Source organism: Pleurodeles waltl, chromosome 3_1 (genome assembly GCF_031143425.1).
Source record: "Pleurodeles waltl isolate 20211129_DDA chromosome 3_1, aPleWal1.hap1.20221129, whole genome shotgun sequence".
Taxonomy (NCBI): domain Eukaryota; kingdom Metazoa; phylum Chordata; class Amphibia; order Caudata; family Salamandridae; genus Pleurodeles; species Pleurodeles waltl.
Window position 1 is genome coordinate 1,303,774,980 of NC_090440.1, and position 26,681 is coordinate 1,303,801,660.

General features: G+C 41.4%; 1 protein-coding gene across 1 annotated transcript in view; it reads left to right on the plus strand.

Annotated features, from left to right (window-relative positions):
• CCDC14 (coiled-coil domain containing 14) overlaps positions 1 to 26,681 on the plus strand; it is a 107,465-nt gene that overhangs the window by 53,839 nt on the left and 26,945 nt on the right. Inside the window, exon 11 of the mRNA XM_069224653.1 lies at positions 14,672 to 14,890. Coding sequence (XP_069080754.1) covers positions 14,672 to 14,890 — 219 coding nt within the window. The remainder of the gene's footprint in view (positions 1 to 14,671; positions 14,891 to 26,681) is intronic.

Consider the following 26,681-nt stretch of genomic DNA (forward strand, 5'->3'; position numbering starts at 1 on the left):
AAAATTGGAATAGTATCATTCACTCTTAAATCAAATTCCTCCTGAAATATAGGTTCCAAAAAAAAATTCAGTCCAATTATTCAGCAAATTCAACGTTCATTATATATTCTCCTCTACAGTCTGAAAGTAATATCCACAAGTCCAAAATGCATATCCTGCGTGATTGATCCCAAAGTTACCAATTTAGTCCAGCATCTTCGTCAACACGTGTTTCATCCGGGGAGTACCCCTGGATTTCATCAGGACCTCCTCCAAAATATACTTGATTGCTAGATACGCTCCATAGTATTGTCTATAAATGCCCAGTCTGTTATTATGTCCTGCCAATACGTCTATATCTTCCATTAACCTCCAAATGTTTTTTGGTATTCTACATGACCCGGCTAGTCTAGTTCACACGAGCGAGTACGCTTCCCTATCTTATCCAGGAATTTCAGCTGAAACTTCAAACTACAGCAGCAAATCATGGGCACCAGGCACAACGAAGGCATATACATCAGCCTGGTTGATTTGGTCTAGCTGATGTTTGGGAAAATCTTGCAATCCCTTTTCAGCAGATATCACTTTAATTGCTAATGTCATTGCTTCTCAAGCTAATTCAGGTAAATCTTATCTTTCGGCTATTTCTATAAATCATCCTTTCATTAATGGTAATCCTGTTGGTGAACACCATCTCATCTGCCGTTTGCTAAAGGGAGTACAATTTTCTAATCCAACTATTCCCAACTATAGTGAATTATGGGAAGTTAATCTCGTTTTACAGTTGTTTTTGACCTGGCCAGATAATGAATCGTTATCGCTCAAAATGCTTTCTGCTAAACTAACCATGTTATTATGTTTAATTTCTATAAAACGACTCCGGTGTAAAGGCACTAGATATTTTGTCCTGTCATTTCACTCCTAATGGTGTTCTTTTTAATGTTACAAGACCTACCAAAACCAACATTTCTACTGTTTTTTATAATTCTTCCCCAATCAACCAAAACTGTGAACGAAGTTGTCTAAATTCTTATGAACAAAAAATTATGCTTCTCAGAATGTCCTCTGTTACACAACTTCTTATTTCCTTCAGAAAACCCCACAAGCCTGTTTCTTCTCCCACTCTGGCTCGATGGGTTAAATGGGATATGACCCTAGTGGGTATCAGTACTTCTAGATTTGGAGCTCACTCTTCCTGGGGGTCCATGGTTTCCAATGCGTTTTGGGCAGGTTCCGGGTTAGAGAACATTCTGAGATCAGCAGATTGGTCTAATGATGCTATTTTACGCACCTTTTATTGCAAACCTGTTAATACAGCATTTTCTGTTGTAATTGATATGCTTTAAACAAGCATAATATGAGACTACGGTCTTGACATAAAATGTTGATTTTCCAAGTAAATTATAAAGGAAAATCTTAATTTTATTAAAGACACAGAGGCAAGTATTATCCCGCCACATGATATCATTACCTGTGTTTATTTCTCTTTCACACCCTTTAGTTTCAGCAAATACAACATAATCTTCCACCTAACAAGCTTATTCATTGCAACTCTTCTACGAGTTAGGATTTCCTTGCTACGCCTGCTTCTCTCAGGGATCCATGTCTTCTGGTTCCTGACTTGAGTTTTAAAGTTTTTCGATTGGACTGGATTCAAGACTTTTTCTCACTAGTCTTGGCTGTCTGTATTATTGCTTTTATTTTTCCAATGTTGAATACTTATTCATGACTCTTCTCACACAAGAAAAGCTGGCTGCTTGCAGTCAAGTTAGGTATACCTTACGTTTACTGTCTACATCTGATGGGTGAACTATATGGTTCTAGTTTCCCATTGGCTGCATGCTCGCTTGCCTTCTGGGATTGGTGGATTTTTTCTTGACTGCAACTGCTATTAAACCAAAGCAGGAAGAGAAAAGCATAATACTCGCCTCCGTGTCTTTAATAAAATGAAGACTTTCCTTCATAATTTAAGTGGAAAATCTACATTACTCACCAGACAAACCTAGTTTGTTGTTCCCATTTGCAATTATACAATCCTTGGAGGTTAGTAGAATCTTGGTCATGTCTCTTGTGCTAAAAAAGCAAGAACTGGACCTGGTCAGTATCTTTGAAAACTAAATTTGCAATCATTACCTCATTGACTTCATAAAGTACTAAAAGAAGATCACTCCTAGCAAGAACATTTTGAGTCAAGTCAGCGCCAGCGTGATCTAGACCAGGATCCGATGTATTGTTAGATGTGTGAAAATTAACTGAGGATTCTTCAGCTGACTTTTGCGAGAATGCAAAACGATCTGGCTTTTGAAAAGAAGATTGCTAGCAGGCGGATCTAATATACGTCTCCTCACAATATGCCCCAATGGATATTAATGTAGCTGACACTGCTTATGTAGACAATGAATACTTAAAAGTTGGTAGAGGAGTGGAATTTTCAGCATCAGAATCCAGCTTTCTTAGACGTTTGACTACTCTGTCTTCTACGTAGAAATACATTTTTTCTTTTTTTTCTTATTCTCGGTTGCCTGAACAGAACTGACAAACTATCCATTTTGTCACCACTTGTTTAATTTCTTTAATAGTAACTTTCAAGGCTTACCCACTTTTGTAAAGGCTTTGTAACAGAGCTCCGACTGGCCTGAAAGGTCTTCATTATTATTTTTTGGATGGTTTCACTGACAGCTTTATCAGAGAATAACTGAATTTGATGGTCTTGTAAATCGTTGCTCTAGGATATCCTTGGGGAGTTTCAGGAATTGTCAATTTTCTTGTCCCCAACTTTGTTTGCAGATTTCAACTCTTACACTTGTAGGTCCCAATCCTAAGTATTTGTGGGTCTGTTTACAACTGCACTTTTACAGCCATTTGTTATCTCCATTCTCCCAAAAACATGGTATATCTTATTTTACCATGATCTTCTGAGGTGCTCGTGTGTTCATTTTTTATCATTTTTATTAATTCAACAAGTATTGTGCCACATAACTCTATAGATGCATCTTTGACTGTTAGACAGCTCATTCTTTTGCCATTCCCTATTGATATATTGTTAAAGTATTATTTTAGTGTACCTCATTGTCATTTGATTATTCTTTCTGTCGGCAATAGATTCTGTGCAACTATTGAGATTTTCTGTCTTTTTCTTGTGCAGAACTTTACTCCTGTTTGTGGTGTCGTCTTTTGTCCTGGAAATGTATTATTACAGAAACTTCTCGGTTCTGTCTTGCCCTTTCTGTTATTTTCAGATGAAAGTTCAGTTATTGCAGTGTCTTCTATCGTGCTGGATGTGCACTGGTGCAGGGAGTACCTTTCATCTTAAACAAATACTCTGCTTTGGAGCACTAAAACCAACGTTCTTGCTTTTCCACTAGGCTGCTACCATATTTTGACAACAACTGGCTTAATCAGCTCTAGGAACTCATGCACCATAAATTTCTGTTATGCATTTCTTTCTCTCCCTCTATGTTGTTTAATTTACCTACCCTGCCAGCATCCTATATTCTTATTGGATTTTTAACTGGCAGCTATTTCTAATCATATTAGAGATTAAACAGCTTTCATGAAGTTCTCTGGAATTGTGACTAACTGCTGCTTCGGTATCGAGCAGACCGCAAAGACGAGCTGTAGAAGTCTCAACCTGATGGCGAGGATCAGAAAAGCCTACTTCTGCCTTGTGCGCGTCACTTGAGCTATACCTGTATTCTCGATTGCTCTCTGTTTTTGTGATGCCTCCTACTTCAGTGGCCACAAGCATTGCTTCTTACAGCGACTAGAGTATGTGGTTCAACATGTTTCTTCCTAGCCACACACTCTCTGAAGCCCACTTTACAAGGCGGTTTCTGCTCTTTCTGCACCTTGGATTTTTATGCCACTCAACGTCCTGTTTTGGTTTTCCTGGTACATTGACATTGGCTGCATGGATCCCTCTATCATTCCTGTGATCTGCCTTCAACATAAAACTTGCTTGTTTTTTAAAGCACTTGTGGTTTTCTGCAAGTGCTCGTTTTCCACACCATTGGTGTTCTTGCAACTGCAATTTGAAAAGAACAAAGAGAGAAAGAAAACATTTTTGCTAAGCTTAAGAGTTTAAATCTTTTCAGACATTTCTGCAATTTTAACAATTTATCCGGTATTTTGTGTTAACACGTTTTCTTCATAGGTGAACCTCCTTTTAAGTTGGGTATCTCATTGGATGCTGAAGCTGTTTGGTATCACTACAGCTATTACTTATATTTTATTGCTAATTGCTTGGTTTTTTAAACAAATTTTGTTTTCTTGTTTAATGTCTTTCAAAACAATAGCTGGCATTCAACTTTTTAACTTCTACTCTTCAGCAAGCCCCCTCCTGAAAAAAAAAAATATATATATATATATATATATATATATATATATAATTATAACAGGCGAACTGATACTTTGATGGTCCAAATAAAAGAAAAGGTCATTATCAACTCTTTAAAAGTATGGTCCATAACTTTCCCCTTAAAAAAAGACTTCTGTGTTTTGCATCGTTTAAGAGTGAAAGGTCCGGAAATAAATGAGAATGTTCCTGGTCTATTGAATGAGGACTCTGCGCTTCCCCACCTCTAGCATAAATTAATTTGATATTGCTTTAAAAAACTTGTTAAGAATTTCTTACCTAGACTGTCCCCAAATCTTGTATGCTATCCTTTCGGCATCTGAAAGCAGGGAGTTGACAAAACTCAGATGACTGTTTTACAGTATTAAGGAATTTGGCTTCCGTCTGCAACTTTGGTCATGGAGCTGATGAGATGGTTAGGAATAAAAGAATGATAAAACCTGGGAGGAACTCTGGTTAAGAGACAATTTCAAGCTGAATGAAGTTCTCAATGTAGCTAGCAGGTTGAGCATTTCATGGCATTTGTAAAAGAGTAATGCAAACATAGAGGTAATTCACTATATGCAAAATGTCTATTTGAAATTTAACATTTTCTCTGAAAGCTGTTATTGTTGCTAAACCCAGAAGTTAAATTTTTCACTGTGGTAAGCCATACCAGGTAGTCATCAATAAAGATTGTCCAGTTATTACGGCCTTTTGCAAAGCTTGGGGTAAAAAAGACCAGTTCACTAAGTAATGCTAAAGCTTTTAAAGTAAAGAAAGAGTTAATGAAATCTCATCTCATATGATCTGCAAAAAATTGTGACTTTTTTGTTTTAAATGTATGATGTGAAAATCCTTCTGATTTAGTTTATCAGGATGGTGCAGGGGCATACATGATGATAGACTTAGGGGCTCTCACTAATTTCCAGATGTTGATTTAGCTTGATTTTTCAAACACAAACTAATTTTGCCAGACCCTGATGTCCTTCCATTTAGCTGTAGCGGGAAAACAGTTCTATTTATTGTGTATATTGAGGCAGATATAGAATTCAGAAGGAACCAAACCCAGGAGAAAGTGTAAGGGCAATACCATCCTAAATTGGCCATGCCAGAATCTATTAGATGTCTACTTATTGCTGTGGCTTCTAAAAAACTGGATGTGTGCTGGTGTATTAAGTTCTATTCACCTTAAATAAGTAAGGAACTTTGGAGAACAAGGACTGATTTACTTGCAATTCCACTAAACCAGTGCCCCACTGTTCTTTACCATTCATATAGATCAGTGACTGGTAGCTCACAGAATTACAGCACGCACAATTTGTGTTCTGCGGTCTACTAGTTAGTGCTTATCGTCACTGCCCTTTTAAGATGGTAGCCTCCCAAGCTTCTTAAAACTTCATGCACCAGTGCGCCAAGTCTCCTATCTTCTGGTATTCTTCCTGGTTATTTTGTAGACATTGTAGTACTTATCTGCACTTTGCCACTAGAGCTATTACTCTAAAGGCTTATGTGGCATTAAAGGAGCTGTGGTGAACTGCCTGAAGTACACCACGCAACTCTTGACTTATTTGCAGTGTTCTTCCATTACGTATCGAGATGTGCACACCTTGTATATCTTCATATACCTGCTACATCAGTAACATGGTAGGGCATTGGAAATACTGGTGAATGGGAATCCAAGATGGCGGCCGGATTTCCCGGCTGATCGCCACTACCGCTCTAGCCCATCCCCAGACTACACGCGGCTCTCACTCACCCTCGGCCGCGGATGCCGTGGACGTTGTGCGCCGGCAGCACGGACCGCTGCGGGCACTTTTCGGCTTTCTGGTTGTCCCTGCCAGGATCGGGGCCGCAACGGCAGGCACCGGAGGGCCCCGCAAGAATAGGCGAGCGTGGCGCTCGCTCCAGACCCGCGCTCTCGTCCCTCTCGGCTAAGCGCGATTCCCGCCGCTTCCTGGCAATATTAGTTGGTGTTTGGGGCGTGTGGCACGCTCGGATGGCGCCAAAAATAATCAGGACCCCTCGCTCCTTACGGGCACGGCAGAACCAAGACCCAGGAGGAACCAGAAAGGACAAAAAGCTACTGGTCCCCGGATCAAAGGAGCACAGCAATCTCTATGTGAAAGGGGGCCCGCATAAAACAACCGACATGGAAAAAGACGCAAGGTACTCTGTTCCAACAATGTTTTCTAGTATAATGCGGCCTAAGCAAAGGTCCACGGAAAAGGCAGCTTGTGATGCGCAATCAAACATGTTAGGAGTCAACGATGAGCATGTACCTGTTGCATTTACATCTCCTGAAGCATTCACTCCTATGTTCGATGCAGGGGGGAGGGAGCCACCCTGTCAAGAGACCGCCAGTACAAGTCCAGGAAATAGTGGGGAGGGGGCGGCCCTCCCCCCAATGGGGTGTGCAAAGCTATCTGAGCAGGAACTTAAGGAGTCAAATCAGAGGTCTCAGGAATCCATTCCAGAGAAATGTGTAGTACAATCTAGCCCATCAAGCTGCAAGTTAAATCTGCAACAAATTGAGGATATGGCCAAGTCCTCAACGATATATGAGACCACCCTCCCAGCTCCTGCCCAGAGGGGAATAGAGGCGAAACCAAAAAACACCGATCAGGGGCCATTTGATACAGCAGAGAGTTTTTTTTTCTCTCTCCGATCAGTCTAAAGACTCCGATTCGGACGAAGAAATTCCTTTAACAGATTCAGATATTGAGAGTAGCTCTGCTGCAAGTATCTGGGTATCGAACTATTTAACATGCAGAAGAAAATCAGTTGAGCAAACTGAAGCCAGGAGCAGTTCAGGGGCCAAGCTTAGGAGAGACCCGACTAAGCCTCAAGAGGAGGATGGTGAAATGCAGTGGGATTATACAGCCACCCAACAGGCCTTTTCAAAAAGGGATTCGGCCTGTAGTACTCTGGTGCCCCCCCCCCCCACGGGCGACCTTGCAGAACCTCCTTCTTTGGATCTTATTTACAGGACAATGGTTCAGAATCATGAACAGACTCAGAGGGAGAGCAGGAAAATGAAAGCAGCAAGCAGACAGCTACAACTATCTATTAAAAAAGTGGTCAAATCCTGCCAGGACATTGGTGTACGCATCGCCACCATGGAGACTCGAACGGAGGAGCTGGAAATCGAAGTTAAAGCAGCAACAGCACAGACGACGACACAAGGGCAGCAGATCTCGGATATTCAATGGAAACTGGAAGATGCTGAAAACCGTCAGCGGCGGAATAACTTGAGGATCTTGGGTATAGCAGAGGACCTCGAGGGGCAGGATACTAGGGCTTATATAGCTTCACTTTTTAAGAAAGCATTCCCAGACTTGAATGGTTGGGATTGGGAAAAGGAGATTCAGAGAGCACACCGTTTTCCGCTAATGAAGAAAAAACAAGCTTTGACTGCTACTAATAGAGACCAGAGTTACCCACGGGCCATTATAGTGTATTTTGGTAATTTTTTACTGAGACAGGCTGTGTTTGAAAAAGCTCGCCCCAACTCAAAGGTGACGGTGGAAGGTGTATCATTTTTTAGTAGGCCAGACTTCGCACATGCCACTGTAGAAAGACGGTGGCGACTTAGGCAGATGATTGCTCAATTTCAAGAGTTGGGGGCAGAAGCTTACTTGCTAAGCCCTGCGCGTCTAAAAGTTGTCTACAAAACAACTCCAAGATTTTTTCTTTCAGAAATTAAGGCGGGGGAATATGTACAGCAGCTGAAAACCGGTCAAGTGCAGGGGGTACGGGAGAAGGGGGTGGGGGGGACTGCCGTGAATAGTTGTTTATATGTAAATGTATGTGATACTGTTTGGGGTGGTTTCTCTTTTTTTTTAACATATATCGGTTAAGGGTTTTTGATCGGGAGGGTGAAGACGAGGGGCCGCGTGTATGGATTGGCAAGCCATAATTGTGTGAAGGTGTTTTACGTATGGGCGGGCTAACGGGACTGGCAATACCATCTTACAGGCTTAGGAGCCTGGCGATTCCATTTGTAGGGGTAAGGGTTGGGGGTAGGTTAGAGGAGTGTGGGGGAATCACAGGGATAAAAAGGACAATGGGACACGCAGCAGGGGGAGTGGGGTTGGCTCTTATTAGTGGAAAAGGTGGCAGGGTGTGAAAGCAGCAAAGTCAAACGAGGCATACAGGGGAATTAGAAGGACCAGCATCCATAAAAATGGGACAGCAAAGTGAAATACGTATTGCCACAGTGAACGTTTGTGGGCTCAATAATAACAAGAAGCGGCAGTTTGTAGGAGAGGTTTTCAAGTCATGGAATGTCGATATTATTTGTATGCAGGAAACACATATTCCAGGTACACAAAAGCAGCTAATGGAGTTTTATGGGTGGAAGCTAGCGGTTTTTACGCGACAACACACAACCACTAGAGGGGTAGCGATATTAACTCGGATCAGTACTCTGGTTATACATAAACAATTTGCTGATAATCTTGGCAGGCTTGCTCTATTGGAGTGCTTGGTTAAGGGACTAAGGTTTACTCTGTTCTATCTATGGATCTAACACAGATGATCCAGAGATACTGGATTGGCTTAATTTAGAACTTACAAATTGGGCAACACCTATCATAATGTGTGAAGATTTCAATATACATTTAGATAGTAAAGAACCCATTCAGGAACAAACACTCTACCTGGGTAGAAAAAACGAAGTTTTTAGGGCACTTCAGTCATTGGCCATTAATCAGGGCTTGATCGACGTCTGGCAGTTGTGTTGCCCGCAGGATTCAGGGTCCACCTTTTTCTCTGCTCCGCATAAGAAATTAGTCAGGTTAGACTACTTTTTTGTGACAGCCTCTCTACAAAACCAAATAGGGGTCAATAGACTTCCTAGAATCATATCAGACCACAACCCATTGGTTTTGGCTCTGGAGACCGGGAGAAAGGGCCTGCAGCCTAGATCTTGGACATTTGATAGGACACTATTAGCTGATCCATGGATATCCATAAAATGAAGGAATGGATCCCGGAATTCTTTAAGATAAATCAGGGCTCTGCTTCTTGCCAGATAGTTTGGGATACTTTTAAAGCTGCTGTCAGAGGAGAAACCCTGAGTTATGGGTTAAGAAAGGAGAAAATACGCACGGATCAGCTAAAATTAGTTCAGGCAAAGCTGGTTAAAGCTGAGCAGCGACTAGGGGAAGTGATCCGCAGTGGAGTAGATATTTCAGACATTTTGTGTGATGTGAATATCATTAAGGCAGAAGCCGCCAAGATTTTCATGGATAAGGCTGCTGCAAAATTTTTAGTATATCGTCAGAAATGCTATGAGTATAGCGGGAAAGTGGGCCAACAGCTGGCCTTAAGAATAAGACAAAAGCAGGTATTTGGGAGTATTAAACGTTTAGTGAATGAAGAAGGGCGGATGGTACACAACGGTCCTGAGATTATGGAAGTCTTTAGACAATTCTATCAAAAATTATATACCCGGGAAGAACAGTCAGAAGAGGAAGGGATTGATGCCGCGGGCAATGAGATATCAGGTCAGTTAAGAGAGGAAGGTAAGGCAGCTTTAGAAGCACCTATGACATTGGAAGAATTGGATGTAGCAACTCGTGCCTTGGCAAGCGGGAAGGCGGCAGGGGGAGATCTAATTCCACTAGAATTCTATAAAGTTTTTTTTGTGGAGATATGTAAACAGCTAATTAACTTATTTATTGAAGTACAAGCAGGGGCTCCTCAACCGGCCTCCTGGGCGGAGGCTAAGATAGTAGTTTTTTTGAAAAAGGACAAGGAACCCACTCAGCCTGGTTCATATCGCCCAATCTCTTTAATTAACAACGATGCCAAAATCTACGCTAAAATACTTGCTAGCCGCTTGAGTTTGGTAATCTTAGGTTTAGTATCTCCATGGCAGCATGGCTTCATCCCGGGGAAAAGCACGGCAGATCATATAAGACGAGTTATTACGTTACTTGATGTTAGTGCAACAGCCAGGCTTCCCATGGCAGTAATCTTGTTAGACGCGGAAAAAGCCTTCGATCGGGTCCATTGGCCCTTTTTATGGTCTGTCCTGCGTAAAAACAACATCGGTCCCGGGTTTGTCAAGGCAATTCAACAGCTCTACCAAAACCCAACGGCTACGATACAAGTTGCCGGGTTAAAGTCGTCCCCAATCAATATTCAGAGAGGTACGCGACAAGGGTGCCCGTGTTCACCACTGCTTTTTGCGCTATATATTGATCCCTTGATCAGGAAAATGATCCGGAATGGTCGGATCATGCCAGTTTCATTGAAAGGAGGGTGTACTAAGATTTTAGCATATGCAGACGATATCGCGGTGGTGACCACGGAGCCCAGGACTGCTATATTGGAAATAGAGCAGGAAGCCCTGCAGTTTGGGAAAAGATCTGGTTATTTGCTGAACAAGAGTAAATGTCAAATATTGGTGAATGAATCAGTAGATTTTAACGACGAGCGGGTGCTGACACAGGTACAATATTTAGGTGTTAAACTTACAGCAAACCTTGACGAAGTGGTGAAAATAAACATGGGCCCAATTTTAACAAAGACTAGGAAAGATCTCGCTCGCATTAACAATCTGCACTTGTCACTCATGGGACGCTGTAATGTGATAAAAATGGTGTTTCTACCCAAAGTATTCTACCTCTTTAGAACAATCCCCTTAGAGATTGGGCAAGATTGGTTCAAATTAATAGAGGGATTGGTTAATAGCTTCATTTGGTCCTATACAAAGCCGCGCCGGTCTTTCCATTATATGACTCTCCCAAGAGAGCAAGGGGGGTGGGCACTTCCCAATTTTAAACTTTATTATCTGGCAGCAGTGCTTCAGTATGCACAGATACTTTGTTACGGATAGACCCGGGCAAGATGCTCTCCCTTCGATATATACCCTGATTCTGGGCAAAGAAGCAGAAGAAGTTTTCCTGCGGATTCTGGAACCCAGCTACTATAAAAAGGTTAAATTTAAGGTAATTTATGCTGCATTTAAGGCATGGACCCAGGTTAAGCGTAAAATAGGTATAGGACGAATCTGCCACTACACTCCCTTGTGGATTACCCCCACGCTTCCACCAATATTTAAAGACCACTATTGCTTGAGGTGGAGCAATCGGGGTATTCACAAAATCGGGGACTTGTTTCACTCTGGCAACCACCTCAAATCATTTGAGGAACTGAGTGCGGAATTTGCGTTGGAAAAAATAGACTTTTTTTAATTCCTACAGATCAGAGCCTTCTTACTAACTAATATGACCCAAGGTTGGCACATAGATAAGATTAGGCTAATGGAAGTCTCACAACACCCCACTAGCTGTGGTATTAAAAACCTGTATCCACTGCTTTTAAATGCTATACAAGATGACCTGGCGTCATTGGTTAAAAAATGGGAAGCATGGGTTGGAGCTAAAGAGACAGAGGTTTGTGAGTCTATGGAAATGGCACGGACTGTTTTAGTGTCTGCTGGCCCGCAAGCTCAACATTGTATGGTATTGTACAATTTATATTATACACCTGCTAAGATTGCGAGCTGGGGCAAAACGGCGGGTATTATGTGTCCACGATGCGGTTGCCCGAAAGCAGATCTCTGTCATATGTTCTTTCAATGTGTAAAACTGGGAAGTTTGATTACTGGGATATGCGATATATTGAAGAAAATCTCGAAACAGACTATCTATCTGACACCTCAAATGGTTTTACTGGGAGTTGATCATTCAGTCTGCAATAGTCGAGATAGATACTTTCTGTTCATAGCCATGTCAGTATTTCGCAACTGCATAGCATCTCTGTGGCGTGATGTTGATCCCCCACGTTCAATCAATGGTTTTCACAACTCTTATCTATGTATCACCTGGAGAATAGCCTGTATGAACTAAAAGGAACAGCGGCCTGTAAAAGATTCACTAGAGCTTGGGCACCTTTCTCCGTATGGCTCTTGGGCCCCGAGAATGTGCCGACTAAATAAGTAAATTTATGGGATCCCTAAGAGCAGAAACTATTATCATTGACTCTTGTTTAGAATGTTTGCTTCACCTGTACGACAATATTGATGTATTTACGCTTCTTTTTTTTTTTTGTTTTCTCTTTATTATTGCAAACATGTAACCCGATGCGTGTCCTTAAAAAAAAAAAAAATTAACAAAAAGTAACATGGTAGGGCATGATTGTATACTGCACTTCTTCCTCTTTGAAATGTATGTTTCCTGACTGAGATCCCTGTATGTTATTGTTAAATATTTCAACAGATTTCAGTTCTTTCCCTTCTGTTTTTCATTACCTTTGTTACTTTTTCTGTCTTCTGTTGTGTCCTACTCAGCTCCTTCAGTAAACTTAAGATGACCCCACTTTATCTGCTTATATGTAAAAGTCATCTCTCGCCTGTGCTGATCACAGCTGCCTCTTAAGTTCTAGATGCGCTCCGTTCCTAACCTGATAGCTCAGGTTATGTTTTATCTTCAGCAAAATTGACCCTTCATTAACTCTGTGTTTGTCTAAATTTTTTGCCTTGCTGTAAGTAGATCTTTCTTGCTTGGCCCTTCTCTTCACATTTATTCTCAAAAATGGCAATCTGCCTTTTTACCTTTGTTTTCCTCCTTTCATGGAGTTGCTGTTCATTGGGAGAATGGCCACACAAACTCTACTACTTTCTGCATTTCTGGATGGATGACAACGTTCTCCAGGGACTCTTTCAGTATAATCCATTTTCCTTTCATTCACTGAGGAACATATATTATGGTTCCTTGATACAGGCCTATTCATCACCCTAAATAGACATAGTTTAATTGTGAAAATAATAGCATTTGTGGGTATTACGGTGCTGATTTACATGGTCTTTTAACCCAGGCTGCCATTTAATAGTCCATCCGGTTTTTCCATCTGTAATGCTAGCTTAAGGCATGTACGTTTCAGCGTTATCCATACTGCTGCACTGCTAAAAAAATAAATAATATATTCATATGTTTTAATTCTTTACTGTAAGGCCATGTGGTCGTAATGTAACCAATTTACTTTGATTAAAAAAAATGCACAATTTTCATTCAAAATAATTTAAAATGTATGAATGGCACAGAAATGACCATACATTCAATAATTCAAATTCATGGAAAAACATACTTAATTCTCAAATTAATGCACTCTTACATAGTGTGTTTTGCTTTCACTAATGACCGAGCAGACAAAAATCTCTGGAATGCACTTCTCCGCTCAAAGAAGACATTATTATTTCACCACAAGCTTCCTAAAAGGAGATTAGTAGGTTGAAAGCACACGTTTAAAAATAGTCACAGCAATGAAAGGAAAATATATCTTAATTATTCTCAACAGCAATGTACCCAGCAAATACATGTGGTTATCTTATATCATAATTGCTAAGCAAAGAATAAAGTAAAAATTCATCACTGTAGGGCCTGCCAAGCTCTTCATCTTTCTCATGCCAGCAAGAAGATGACCCCGTTCAACTGCGAGAAAGAGATATCCACCCTCACGGGACAAATGTGTGTCAGACATTCGACATCTAATCCTGACCGAGGTCTTGGAAATTCCACTGCTACTGAGCAGGGCCACCTTTTTATATCTTAAAGAACCAAAAGGGCTTTCTGGAGAAAACCCCTTCCATGAAAGAGAAATATTCACACATGCTGGCTACTGTTGGTCAGAGTTGGAAGAAGAGTGTTGAAAACTGGCCAACATCTCAAGTCACTCCTCCCAAGGCCGAACCGTTCCCTGCACTGAAAAAACATTTGCATTCTTATCATGCTGACTGATTAACTGTTCGGTGAGAAAGAATACGAAAAACAAGCACAGTATACCATGTGGAAAAAAACAGCTCAACTCAATGTCTAACGCTACGATAAAGTCAATAGGCAGCTAAACTGAATACCAAATGTAATCTGCAACTGGTGAACACTGAACTACTAATCCAGATGCAAAGTGGTGCAACACAAAGTCAGTGGTCAAAAACACCTATTTTACTACAGAGTGTTAAAATGGTTTCAGGATTTTTTTACAGTAAGGTTTATTGTTGAAAATACTTTTTCCCATCATGGTGTGCACAAGTGGAGATGTATGGCTTTTTGGGGCACCAAAGAATTAGTAAACATCATATTTGGACTAAGGCAGCACCTACCAACAAGTATACTTTCCAGAAAGCTACATTACTTTATATACATATACACCATGTACATCTAGGTCTGATGATTGCTTAGTTAGTTGAGAACTATTCAGTTTCCTTATTTGGCGCCTTCAGCGCCAGTTAAATAAAGATCTTAACAGTGCTCTTTAACTTCCAAGATGTTTTAATTTAGGTTGTTGAACACAGTGCCATGCTTGGACGTTGAGGTTGATAGGATTGAATTTCCATTTGTTTCCTGGCAGTGCTTTCTCTTCAGTCAATGAACATAACCCTCCAAAGTCAACTAAGTCAATCCCAAAAAAGCTTGGAGCTTCTCCAGGGTAAAAATGAGGAGCTTCTCAAAGTGATTAATGACCAGAAAGAAGAAAACAAAAATATTGGCAAAGCAATTCATGAGCGAGAAGAAGAGCTGCTCCAAAGTAAGCAGCAAGCAGAGATTGAAGCAGCAAAGGTTAAAATAGGTGAGTATATTGGCTATATTTCAGTTAGCTCATGGGATGACTGTATTTTGTTGTGACGTTTATTTCATGATCAGTCTATTGAGTTTGGTTTAAAGAGACCCTATTCATTTGTTCCCATTTTATTCTGAATATGGTCTCCTTATTGCAGTGTTGAACGACTGACCTTTCTGATGATTGAGCCAACAGAGATGACCAATTTTACTTTCAAAGTAGGACTTTGCTCAATTCCTGTTTTGCAAGTGAAATCTTTTGTGATTTGTGATTTCTTTTTTTTCACATGAAGCAAAAAAGAAAATGTGCACCTAACAGTTTCACATAATGCAAAATTGTTTTTAGTTTTAGCCTTAAGCTGACTGGTTTGATTGGAAAATGTCTACAAGGAGACAGTTTTTCCTCAACCCAGTCTACTGCTGGGATACCGCGTGGCTTTGGCATGTGCATTATGTTGTGCCAATGATTTTCTCCAAAGTATGTGTAGTTTTGTATAATTTTCGTGAGACTAAGGTTTACCATGAACATTTTATTTTGTGAATTTTGCACATCCATAGTTAGAACTCAAAGTGGCCTGTGCTTGCTGTCATGAATCCTCAGACAATAGAGCTATTGAATCTTGTTTGCATGGTACCAACATTTTCTATGGATTACTAAGCATTGCCAGCCAGATGTTGTCCATCTCCAGTTAATGTCAGGAGACTTGACAGTTTTATGTGTTGCCACTTGTTAAAGAAATTCTTTCAATTTTAGCAAGCTGTTTGTCTTTTTATAGTCTTGGGAGAAGGTTTGATTAAAAGAAGTAATTGAAAATTAAAAACCCCCGAAAATGTTCTCAAAGATTATGCTTAAAGATGAGTTGTGGTATGAATAATGTTGGAAGCTAAATTACTTAATTTAATGGCAGTTCAATGCTGAAAATTATACTCTGAGAAATAATGTGTTTTAATTGGTCACAGAAAAACTAGTCACCTTCAATTAACTACAGAGCATGCCACACTTTTGGGAGTTCTACCATGAATGTTCGCCTCCAGTCCTGAGCTTTTAAAATTTAGGGTCATTTCAAGTGCCACTGAGCTTACTGCATTAAAAATTTTATATAGTCAACGTTTTATGAAAGAACTGCATGCCTTCCTCTGAATGTCCCAGTGTGGCAAATAAAAGGATGTGAACTTAATAGTTTTGGTATGTTAGTGAAATTATAGCGTTTTGTTACCCAGAAATTCAGCTTGGCGCAAGTAGTTTATGCTTGACACCAAGCTTATTTGAGAAACAATTCAGGTATGAATTTTTTCCTAAGGAGACAGTGACTTTTTTTTTAGAAAACGGAAATACAGCGGCAACTTGTTCTAGGTGTCAGCTGTAAAAAGAACAGTCACCAGCTCTAGATTTCTTACATTTGGCAACTATAATTTGGCAGCTAGGGTCCGACCTTAATAGTTAGGTTGATGCAAAGGATTTGAATATAGATTGCAATGGATAAGGCTCTTGTTGTTCGCTACCCTATGGATTAGACAAAGTTGTTCAAGTAACATGCTCTTGATTATTGTCAACCACTGTCATGATTTCTTATAAGATGTCATTTGGAGTCTTCGTTTCAGTCCTTGAATAGGTCTAGCTGTCCAATACTGTCCTATTTGTAGCTTCTTTTGGGGCGGCATTGAGATGCTTCAAAGTAGAAATAGTTTCCTTAACCAAACTTGTATGGAATTGTGCTTTAAAGCGCAGATCTTTGACTGACAAGAAGATCAGTCTAATCTTCCACCATAAAATGGATTGAATATCACAAATCCTACGTGTCACTGCTTCCTTGAATAGAGACAGACAAATCAAATTTAATTAAAGATTTGTACTTTGATGAGTTTAAGGAACTTTGTTTTTTTAGGTATCAGACCATAGTTTAGATTTCCGTACCAGCCTTCTCTCTCTGCTCTCCCCCACTGCCATCACCCATTCTAATTACAATGTCAATCCAGGAAGCTCAAGAGCTCAGCCATAGATAATGGGGGTGGAGTTGTTGTTTTTTCAGCGGATAAGATAAGTGGTCTGGAACACGGTCTGGGACTTTTATTTTTTTGCTGCTTCCCTACCAAACTATTCCTGGTACTTATTCAAACCCTGTTTCAGATTGTGCATTTGACTGTATACCATATTTGTGTAGGCCATCGTTTCTCATGCAGAAGTACAGGAGCCACATAGGGAGTTACTGCCATTTGTGAGCAGGTGAGTTTGCCACCAGTACATTTTTTGCCTTTCTGTTGAATTCCACATCACTTGTTTTCACCACGGCCAATTTAGCCATTTGATTCATATGAGCCTCTGTCCACCTGCCTTGCAAAAGGTATTGATGTTTCATATTTTTGGTGTGGTTTACCTGCAGATTTGGAAACATCTTCCTTGGCGCTGAATCAGCGGATTTTGTTTGTAGATTGTGAAGAAATCCACCCACACTGTTTTCTCATTTTCTCCTAAAAAGCAGGCCTCAGACCGAGGTTATTTTGTAAAAAAAAAAAAAATGCATATTTTTGCCTATTCATTGTAACCCCATTTCTTTGTCCCTACCACAATGGTTCAAGGCACTTGGCTGTCACTGAGACTTAACTGTAAGAAAATTAATACTGCTTTCCTCATATGTATGCAGTATTAGTGTGCCAAAGCCCAACTAAGTGCGGAAGGGTTATTTGCGAAAGTTGAGATTCATGGTTCATTGTCCCCAATCTGTTTATTAATTGATAATCTCTGTAGACCTATATCTATAGAAGAAACTGTTAGTTTGCTTTTTTTGGGATCTGAGATCTGAAAAACGCAGCCAATACCAAAATGATATCCTAAATGAAATTTGTTCTGAATCACCAAGACCATATTTCAGATTTTAGCTCCTTTTATATTATAGTGACATTTTATAAGTATGCTGTTATGTGCCACATTCAAGTTCAGTGTCTAATGAGATGCATACTTTAGTACGGGCATTGTAACACATACATTCCAATTCTGCCTATGAGAGCCATTACAAATTTCAATCTTTTCACAGTCTTTCTGAAAGACATTTACTGCTGGGCTTTATAGGGAGCACACTTGGAAGTCGGAATGAGTAGAGAGGGTGACTTTAGAGCATAATTGGAACATTTGGGAATGGATACATTAAACGCAATGAGTGCCTAACAAGGCTAATCTATTCCTCTGCTCAGCATGACATGAGATTGTTCTGGCAAGACTTCACACCAGGGCATTAAATACACACAAGATTTGACTATATCTTTTGCAAATCAGATTTCTGGCCCCATGTGCGAGGCTCTGAATATTTGGTTTGGACTTTAGCTGATCGTAATCCCTTCAAGATTACCTTACAATGGGGCAGAACTAAACTGCCCATCCCACTGTGGAAACTAAGAGTGGATGCCTTAAGAGACATGGCATACAGAGAGATGATAGGCGCTCATATCTTGACGTATTTTAAGAATAACTCTGGGTCTGTAGGCGATCTAGGGGTGGAGATCGTGATGAAAGTGGTTATGAGGGTCACTGTATGGCCACATCTTGGGGGACGGGTTACCTCCTCTCTCACATGCAGCGTATTAGAACTTGAAAATGATATTCGCATACTTGAGAAGGAGGCGGTTCATGCACCTCACGCGTGCCAGCTCTTAACTGCCCAATGACATCAATATCGGGAGACCATAGATGCAGGTACCCGCGGTGAATCCCAGGTAGCTGCGAAACCGCTCTCAACCTAGACCTCGCCCTACGTGTTGCTGAGAACCCTGTAACATTTCCCCCTCCTCATGGCTGTGATTGGGAGGGGTCATCCAATGGAAACCTCACACACCCTACAATACATGGCAGACTATCCTGATTACCCACTGTTATTCTCCTCTTGTCTTCATGTAGGTACCCCCCAGACCGAGGGTCATCTATGGAGCACACTGGCGCTACAACCACACTAGGACCATAAGGGTAGAGATTGTGCCATAGGTTATCCTGTCCATCATCAGGAAGACTGACTTTGTAGTAGGTTTTAGCTTCATTAGTTTCTTTGAACTAAACGAAAACTAGTACTTTGGCCCTCTCAAAGTATTGACTGCCCGAATGGTCTACACTTTGACCTATTAACAAACAACAATCAGGCAAATCTAGTTCTATTCAAAGAGAGACCCACAGCTCCATGTTAAATTGAAGGCTTAACATAGACTAAAACACAACTTAAACCAGTAGGTAGCATACCTGCCCCCCCCCCCCTCTCGCTTTTCACTCCTCAATACCACCTCCACATAATCTACAAGCATCCGACCACTGGGAAAGAGAAATGTACACCTTTTATCCAACCCCTCCACCACAGAGTGATCAAAATACAGTGTCTACTAGGATCCTCAATTACCATGTAAACTGCGTCCACCTGGAAAATATGAGCCATTACGGGGAGCTCTCTGAGTGATGTGTACAACTGTGACTCAGTTCCCCAAATCTCTGTCACCTATCATACTCCGTCAACAGAGTGGGACTATACAGGATCCCAGTACCTAGGAATACAGAAGGGATTTTGAGGAAAATGGTCTGTAAACATTCCATACAGCTGACTGTGAGACCTGAGCATACAGCAATACGTACCCCCATTCTGCGATCTGCATGACCTAAGCATCTGCACACTGATCTGGTAATATCACAACCAAGAAAGTTGAGTAGTGTACATGGATTCAGATGCAGCCAACTTCCTCCTAAGATTTAAGGAGCCTGCTCCAGTCTTCTTCAAATTCTGACACATGACCATTCAACTCATAAATCAATTTTTCAAAATGAGGCCATGCAAGAAGTATCTTTTAGCCTATTACCCATCTTTTGTAATGTTTTCTTTTTCTAGTATCTCAGGAAGCCTATCTGGGCCACAGCCAGGGATGCAGAGGAAAATCGTCTAGCTTGGAAGGCCAACGAAGGGACGTCAGAAGTGTTATGCAGTATGGTAGTTGTAACCATAAGGGCAGCATGAACATCAATGAAGACACTTAGTTCATCCCATATCTTGGTAACAAGGGGCCTCCACAGGATATGAATAGCATCACATGTGATTTACTCCTCAAACAAACTGAGTCAAGGCTTAGTCTTGCTCTTTGCAACTTAAATGAGAGTCAGTGCTGCTGAGGGAGGATCTTGATGTAGCCAAACTTCAAATGCCCTTCTCAGATGCCAATGCTTTGGATTTCCAGGACATCTATTTAGTTTTCTACCAAAAACTGAATTGAGAGTTGCTTTTCCCACCAATGTTCAGTTTTAGGGACTGTGAAAACACAAAATCTACAAATTTTATGTACCTGGTGGGCACTGATATATATATATATATATATATATATATATATATATATATATATATTTTTTGATTTCCCCTACTCCTTAAAATTGCTTACACCTACTCTACAATATTTTATTCGACTGGTGCCCATCTCTTAGTTGAGGCAGTGTCACAACTGAGTGTATTTTCACTGGTGAGATAAAGAAATTCAGAAGCATTCTCTACCTCTCAAGAATGTATATTATTTATGTATAGATGTTGTAAAGTATTGTCATCTCAAGTTAACAAGGCACTGTTCACTAAAAGTGGCTCAGCACCACGTGCTTCAAGTGTTTGACTCACAATTAACATGGATATTGCAGTGTAGTTCCACACAAACCCCAAAACAGATGACTTTGAGGAATAAGGATGAGCAAAAGCGTTCGTTTGTAACAATCTGTGGAAGATGAGGTGTTCTCTATCTGTAACTATTGAATGAATCAGAAGTATGAATACCGGACCGCCCAATTCTAACTGTCCTTCCACTTTTGAGAGTTTATAGTACATTGGCTCAGCTGTAGGACCTGCAACTTAAGATATCTTAGAATATTGATATTCCTGAGAAACTTACCTAACCACAATATAAGACTTACACAACTTTAGCTTTGACGACGTTGTGGATGCCAAACTCAAAACTCCTTCCATTTTGGGAGACAACAGGTGCACACCATTAGGCAGCCTCAAGGAGAACTCTGACAAACTTTCATCCATGAAAAAATAACTCATTAGAAAAGTCCTTCATGGGCTATAATGACAGAATATCTAAGAGCCAATAAAGCCCCTACAGGCCTTTTACTAACCAACATCCCACACCCTTTTTCTTAGAAGCTCTGGAATTTAGAAGAGATTGGGCGCAGATTGCATGGAAATGTACCAGAGACTGGCTGGTCCTGATTATTAACACCTCAAAAAGACTAGCCGATGCAATCATTATAAAAGTCACAATGGCAGAAAACTCACTCAAAACCTCTATTCAAATATCTCTGTTTAAGACATCTGATGAAATCAGTTGAGAGATCAAAGAATTTCTGACTCAACAAAAAAATCTCCAACTAACAGAAAGATATAAAAACAAATAGCAGAAAGAAAGTCATCCCCCTACACCAGAAAAGATTACCAAGAAGAAATTAAATCAAGGTCATCCAGATGAGACACCTGGCCTTACTTTAGTGAAGAGGGAGTTCGGGCTGAGATGGCTAGAGCAGTGAGCAGTGACGACGAATGGAAAGGCCATCCAGAACGACATAATTACCCGATGGGTATGTTTGCCCATTCCGTACAACCCATCTTTTTTAGGAAGAGATGGAGAAATAGGAAGAACCAAAGGAAGAGGAAAGCAGGTGCAGTGCAACAGAGAGGAAACTGAAATGGTTACAAGGAACTGATTGAGGGAACAACAAAAGACAACCAAATTGCGAATCTTTCTAGCAGACCCCAGACTGAAACAGAATCAGCGGGCCTAAGCTAAGGTTTAGGCTTTCTCTCCACACCTCGGGAAGATCCATTCAGACTGAACTGTGAACTGGTCTAATTCTTCAGGAAGATTAGACTTCAATCCTTCTTCCAGGACAAATCCCCCTCTCCCCCTCCACAGGTTTCGAAACTTAGGAACCCCTCCACCATTTAGCCCCTCTTCAAACACTATCCCTTGTGAGATATTGACATTTCAAGAATTATATCGACTAGTTGCAACTCAAACAACCCTTTCATAATCTTTCTAGAAAGGAGAGGGATGCCATTGACACATTAGCCAATGATGCAGAGATCACCATGAAACAGGCTGATAAAGGTGGAACAATTGTCATCCTTGCCACCACAAAATACAGAAATAAATGACTCAGACTTCTGGGGGATCCTACTCACTACCTGCCCTTCCAACAAGACTCCACCGCTAGACGCCAGCAAAAGATATATGCTATTAAATACAATGAGGGTAACCCATTAGTAGACACAAGGACCTGGGTAAATCATATACTACCACTAAAGAGGTCCAAATAGAAAATAGGTAACTCAAAAAAAAATATTAATAAGTAACCGTGCAGCATTGACTAGTATATTGAGATTCAAATCCTTTTTTATTTTTTATTTTTAAACTACCTACACGGAAATCTATAAAATTGATTTATACGTACCAGACATGTTTAAAATAGGTTTGTTGCCCCCAAAACACCCAGAATCGTGATAGAAAAAAGTACTTGTGCAAGAAAGAACAGAAAAGTTAAAAAACCAACAGAAGTTAATTCTCACCCATAACTATCCCTTATTCCAGGGCATCCAGTTGTGGTGCAGATTTATAGACAACATCCTGATCATCTGGAAAGGCAATGTAGATGTCATACTGGAGTTCACCTGATGGATCAACAGCTGTGTTCCATATCTGAAATTCACAGCAACTATTTCAGATAAGGAACTCTCCTTCCTGAATCTCTATTTCCATTGAGGATCGACAATTAAGGACAAGAACTGTTCACAGGAATACTGACGGAAACAGCCTCCTTCACTTTGAGATCGGTCCTTAGAACCAACCTGCCTTATAGTCAGTTCCTCAGACTCAAATGAAAGTGCACTGAAGTTTTCACCTTCGAGACCCAGGTAACTGAACTGACTCGAAAATTTTAAAAAAAAAACTCAGTGTCCCTGTCATATCATCAACACTGAACAACCATAGGGAGGCCATCCAGGCAACCCACACAACAGATGAACAAAACAGGCTAACACATATCCCCCTCTGTCCAAACTCATCAAGAAGAATATAAACAAACGGCGGGTGGTATTGAACAGCTGCAACTCCATGATTCGCAACACCTCGCCCAACTTAGCATCACCTTGCTGAAACATAGATCATCTTGAACCTCATGTCGTTGGCTCCTCTGCTCCACAAACAGAAGTATCCTCACTCAGCTGGGGACGTTGCTTGGCAGCTCTTCACTGTACACTTAGCAACCAGCATTTACGAAACTGCTTAATAAGAAGGCCATTTCACAGATTGCTTTACTTCCAGGATTGTAGATGCAGGGTAAATTAATGGCCTGCTGCTTCTGTCTCGGCAAAGTAAGTCTCAACGCTACGAGTTGGCTCAACTGAATTTACTTATTGCTATCTGCTAAACAATTCCTTCAGACTGCTATTGTGGCAGGAGCATTTTCATGATTTTATTTGAAGATGCGCCTTTGGTCTGTGACTAGAAACGCTGAAGCCGCAACTATCACAAAGGGGGCCAATACCCTACTATAGGAGGGTAATATTCTCTCCACTATGTCCCTCTGAGCAGGCATCATTACTAATATTTGATACAGCTGTATGAGTATGGTCTGCTTTTATTTCACAGCCTTGACCTCAAAGGTGTACACGTGCTTCCAATGTGTTATTATAAACATAGCACCTCTGTGGTGCCAATGTCTGTTGTATGTCTGTCTGTTTTTTCTGTTATTACCAGGTCACCAATAGTAGGAGCATACACTCCACAAGTTACACAATACATTACATACAGAAATGGAATAACACTCACTATACAGTACCCTTACTTGAACATGTCGACCTTGTACTTATAACAAACAGAATCCATTGGATTACACCGTTTCAAGAGAAGCAAGCATTATCATTTTCCCAGGCTTCCCGCTCTTTTTAACCTTGGCATAAATACTGTCACTTGAATTAAATTTTCCTTTAGAATTACATTTTTCATTAGAAATCTCTATAGTCCCCTTTAGATCACAGTTCATTTCGATCTTCCCACTATTATACTAGGGATACACAATATATCCTCAGTGTCACTTTGAGAAATTGAGAAGATCTCCAGCGAAGAGCCTCTTTGAGGGGCCCGTTGGGCATTGCAGCACCAGCTTAGTGAGGGGCAGGCCTGATGATGAAACATGCCACTTTTGGGTGGGTGAGGGCAATTGTGTTTACAAGCTACTGTTCCTAGTGATGAGAAGCGTTCCAGGCCCCAATTGGACACTGGAACAGAGGTTTTGGAACAGTGTACTCTTTTGTTATTGTTGTATGAATCAGGAGGCTGTATATTGGACCACCCAAATTTTCTTGTCCTTCCACTTTCAAGTGTGTTCTCCGTTTGCACATGGATAGGAGCGAATTCCAAACCCTAGTTGGCGCAATGCAAAGAGCTTGGTTTGTAAATGTAGAATACCTAAATATGGGAATTTATAACTGTATCATATTGCTGCTTTTTGAGGTAGATTTGCTTTCAAAATGCCTGCAAAGTTATTCATGAATAAACAACTTATAGCTCACGAAAAAATCCCGATGAGAATGACAACCAAACTTCAAAACACCTCCCCCATCCGTGGAACATCATGGAAAACAGTACAAGGGAGAACATTAAAAAAGTCTATATTCCCTTGCACTTTTGAGATCTGAGAAGACCACTTTTTCCACCGTCCTATGTGGTGATAACAAGGCAGAAGAGAAAGGCTTTATCCAATACTAAAGGCAATTACTAATGGCAAGAGTGACCTAATTTAGATACTTTTTTTTTTTTTTTAAATTAAGGTACAATATAAAAAATGAAAGCGTAAAGAAGGAACAGTGGAAACAGGAATGTAGGCAGACTAAAATGAGGAAAGAGATGACTAAAATGAAGAAAAAGAAGTGGGGAGTCATTGTACATGATGGGTGAAAACAAACTAGTAAGAAGAAGATAGAAGAGCTTAGGGCCTGCTTTAGCGCCTGGTGGAGGGAATACTCTGCCACAAACATGACGGATATCCTGTCTGCCTTATTTCGATCTCCATAGGATATCATGGGATCGTAATAAGGCAGAAGGGATATCCGTCACATTTGTGATGGAGTATTACCCTCCATCAAGACCTAAATCAGGCTTTTAGTTCTTAACAGTATTGCCTTTTAAAACAGTGTACAGATAACCAAGTTCCTGAAGTGGAGCACATCAGTGAAAGATGGCACTTTAAGTTGAAATTGTGTGATTAGCATGCTGGTGGAGTAAAATGTCCCTTCATCACGCAGGTGCTCCATATTGACAGTGTTAGAAACGGGGTCTCTAGTTGGCAGTCGGTTTGTACCCAGGCCTAGTAGGGACCCTCACTCTAGTCAGGATAAGGGAGATACCTTCTCAGATAACCCCTGCCTATCCCCTTGGTAGTTTGGCACAAGCAGTCAGGCGTATCTCAGAAGCAATGTAAAACATTTGCACATAATACACAGTAACACAGTGAAAACACTACAAAAGGACACCACACCAGCTTTAGAAAAATAGCCTATATTTATCTATATAAAACAAGATCAAGTACGATAAAAATCCAACATACAGTAATATGAATTCTGCAAGATTTACTCAAAAATACAGTTCCTGGAAGTCGATAGCTCCACTAGGGGCTATCTCGGCATCATGATCAACAAAACCGACAGTTCGGGCTGGCTGCGCCGTTGCGGGCCAGCTATGGTGTCAGGAATACCCTCCGACTGTACCTTTGAAATTGCAGGGCGTCGTGATCCTCGCAGTCAGATCAGGAGAGCGGTGTCGCAGTGTCGGTTCCGGAGTCTGTTTGGGAGTCGTCCGGCCCTTGAAGTCACACGCGTTGCAGATCGAATTCCCGGCTGATGAAGTCAGGAGCTCTGGTGTGGATGGCGTCAGGGCTGCGGTGCAAAGCGGGAAGATGCGACATGTGGTGCCCACAGGTCACGGTGCAGGCAGCGGCTCGGTGACGGCGCCCAGCAGCATCGGTGAGACCAGGACTGCGGTGTGAAGTGGGGCAGTGCGACATGCGCTGTTACCAGGTCACTGTGCAGGCAGCGTCGCCGTCGTTGCTGAAGAGCTGTCATTGGTAGGCCCAAGCCGGCAGTGCAGGATGGGATGGTGCTTCGTGATCCTCACAAGCGGTGTCAACAGGCCACGGTGCAGACAGGGATGCCTGGTGACGACACTGGAGCCAATGGTATTGGCGTCAGTGGACCGGGGCTGCGGTGCGGGATGGTGCTTTGTGTTCCACATGCCACAATGCAGGCAGCGGCACCGGTGTCAGCAGGAGCGGTGGCGTTTGGGATGCCCAGGCTGCGGGGTGAGTAAGGCGATGCCGGAGTGCGGGGCCCACCAGTCTCGGTGCGAGCAGCAGCTCAGTGAAGTTGTCCGATGACTGCGTCTGGGGGACCAGGGTCGCCGTGCGAAGCGGAGCAGTGCAACTCAGTGTGGCGTCAGCAGGTCACGGTGCAGGCCAGTGGCGTCGTTGGCGCCGTCGTGGTGGTTTCTCCTCTTGAACAGCACAAAACACCCAGTTCCCAGTGCTGCAGGTTGAGGAAACTGAAGTCTTTGTTGTTCCTGAGACTTCCAACAGGAGGCAAGCTCTACTCCAAGCCCTTGGAGAAATTTCTCAAGCAGTACACACAGCAAAGTTCTCCCTTTGCCTTCTTGTCTGGCAGAACCAGCAACTGTAGGCCAGTCCAGCAAAGCAACACAGCAAAGGGACAGTACTCCTCCCTCAGCTCTTTTCCTGGGCAGAGGCTCCT